General features: G+C 35.4%; 1 protein-coding gene across 1 annotated transcript; it reads right to left on the minus strand.

Annotated features, from left to right (window-relative positions):
- Positions 1-298: 298 nt before the first annotated feature.
- LOC121399122 (putative nuclease HARBI1) lies at positions 299-1,683 on the minus strand. Its single transcript, XM_041579062.1, has 3 exons — positions 1,120-1,683; positions 901-1,039; positions 299-597 (listed from the first exon to the last, which is right to left on the minus strand). The coding sequence occupies exons 1-3, from the start codon at positions 1,681-1,683 to the stop codon at positions 299-301; spliced, it is 1,002 nt and encodes a 333-aa protein (XP_041434996.1).
- Positions 1,684-2,582: the final 899 nt, after the last annotated feature.

The following is a 2,582-nucleotide window of genomic DNA, read 5'->3' on the forward strand; positions in this document are numbered from 1 at the left end:
GTTGACACAGTGCTGGTGCCCTTTCAGCAGATTGTATGAGCGTGAGCAGGTGAACAATGTAGTCATTTTAAGTCTGGGTCACAGGTGTCAACAATACAGGGCTTGAACAATAGAGGTGTCACTATTGTGAACAATGCAGGGGGAATTACATGTGTGAAAAAAGATACTACATTACAGACAGTAGTGTGCAATTGAGGTTTAAACAATGCTGGGGCCAGTTTTAACAGTTAAAAAAAATTGTCTATAATCTGTTGACGTACTAGCACACCTTCAGGAGTATCTTCAGGATGGAACTGATCTACTGTATGTCTTCCACTTGACTGAGATCCTCTAAACCATCAATATTCTCATTATGTACAAGGGCAAAATTATGTAATATACAGCAGCAAAAGATGATTAGACACACTTTTTCAGGCCGATAAAACAGTGCACCGCCAGTTTTGTCAAGACAACGGAATCTGCTTTTTAAAATCCCAAATGTTCTCTCTATTATGCATCTTGTTGTTTTGTGGCTTTTATTAAAGCGTTGTTCTGCTCGCGTCTCTGCATTTAACAGTGGTGTTATAAGCCATGGTTTTATTTGATAACCATTGTCCCCTTAAGGAAGAAAAAAATTCATAATTAACAATAGAAAGCAAAATGTAATCAATCATGAATAATGTTTGTACACAATTTGGGCAAATATATAATGTTGTAATGGCATGTTGTTTTCTTTAATGTTTAATGTGGTCATAGCATAAAATGTATTTTGTGTTGTATATGAAAGTTATATAATAATATTAAAAAATAAATACATACATATAATTAAAAAAGTGTAACAATAATAATTTTTAAATAAAATAACTTATTTAAATGTTGTATTATGGTGAACACAAATAAATGCCTTAAACTGTATCTTACCAAGTAACCATCCTTCTTGTGCTTCTCCTTGACAAAGTCTGTCGTGTAAGTGTGAGTTTCTAAATATGAAAGAATCATGGCTTGAACCTGGATATTTGGCAACTACATCAAGAATTTTGGTATGTGCATCACAAACCACCTAGGAGAAAGATTTACAACATATGAGTACAACTTTGAACATGGAAGAAAACAACCACATTTACTTCTAAAATACTGTACCTGCACATTAACAGAGTGAAAGCCTTTCCGATTATAATATAGTCTTTCTTTATCAGAAGGTGGTATCAATGCAATGTGTGTGCAGTCTATAGCCCCAATAACATTTGGCATATGAGCCATTGCATAAAAGTCTTCCTTAATTCGACATAAGTTATTGGTGCTCATGTTGTAGTGAAGAAGCTGTGGTGCCAAACTAGTTATCCCTGCTAATACTTGGTTTAAAATTTTGGAAAAAGTAGGCTGGCTACAACCTGATACTGCAGAGACAGTTGTCTGGAAGGATCCAGAGGCCAGAAAATGTAAAGTAGCTAAAAGCTTCCCAATTCCAGAAATTGCATGGTTGCGTTTCGTTTGTGGATCTAAGTATGGTTTCAACTTTGAATATAAATCTAGAATGGCAGCTCTTCCAAACCGGTAGCGTAGTTTGATTTCCTCATTTGTTAAGTTGTCCAAAATGGTTCTTTTGTTAAATAGTCTGGGTCTGCGAATCACATTTTGTTCCTTTTCCTCATTAGAATGTTGCTGAAAAGCTAATAAAATCTGCAGCTGTGGAGTGAGTGACATTTCGCTGTGCGTGAAAGTTCAGGAAAAAATATTCGCACAAATAAAATAGTTTGTCACCGTGCGAGTGCGCATGCGCACAGGTTATTGAAGAGGTTAAAATAAAACCCCTGCGCATGCGCAGAGTAGTTTGCGAAACATAGGCGGTCTTTACTTTGCAACTAAGTATTCGCAGTATATTTGAGCAGATTTGCAAGCCATCAAATAATTATTATACAAACAAATCCCATATGTCTCAGTAGGCACATATATAAATGACCGTTCTGTAATTAATTTTATTACAAACACAACGGCTTAGGTATCTTAGATTCGCAATGCGAACACAACCGTTCCATTGCGCATTTATTTTCGCAATGACGTATTTCCGGTTCCTTCATTTCCGCTTGTTACAACATATGTGTAGAGGCAACATGGCGGATGCATTAGACAGAGCTATTCGCTTCTCCCATGCTGAAGTGATGTTTATGCTGAAACATCTTGCTCAGTTTAAATATAAAAGCACAGAAGGGGATTCCAGTGTCAAGACACGTCGCAAAAAAGAAATCATGGAAAAAGTATCCAAGCTAATGTATGCAAAATTTGGAATACAAAGAACAGTGCTCCAACTTCAGAAAAGGCTGTCTGATGTTAAAAGACGTGGATTTCCAGTGTATGATGAATACATTAACATTATTTTCCAAGGTAAGTAATATTAATATTCAAAATGTAAATACTAATGCTCGGTTGATATGAAAATATGTTCCACAAATACGTAGAATACATTATAAGTAGTGTTTTATAAACTATTTGGGGAAAAAATGTAGAAGTATCATTTCAGTATTGCTTTTTAAGTTAAGTAAATTGCATATTATGTGATGCATGTTATTTTTTTGGGGGGGGGAATGATTGATAACTATGGTTCT

Source organism: Xenopus laevis, chromosome 1S, assembly GCF_017654675.1.
Source record: "Xenopus laevis strain J_2021 chromosome 1S, Xenopus_laevis_v10.1, whole genome shotgun sequence".
NCBI lineage: Eukaryota > Metazoa > Chordata > Amphibia > Anura > Pipidae > Xenopus > Xenopus laevis.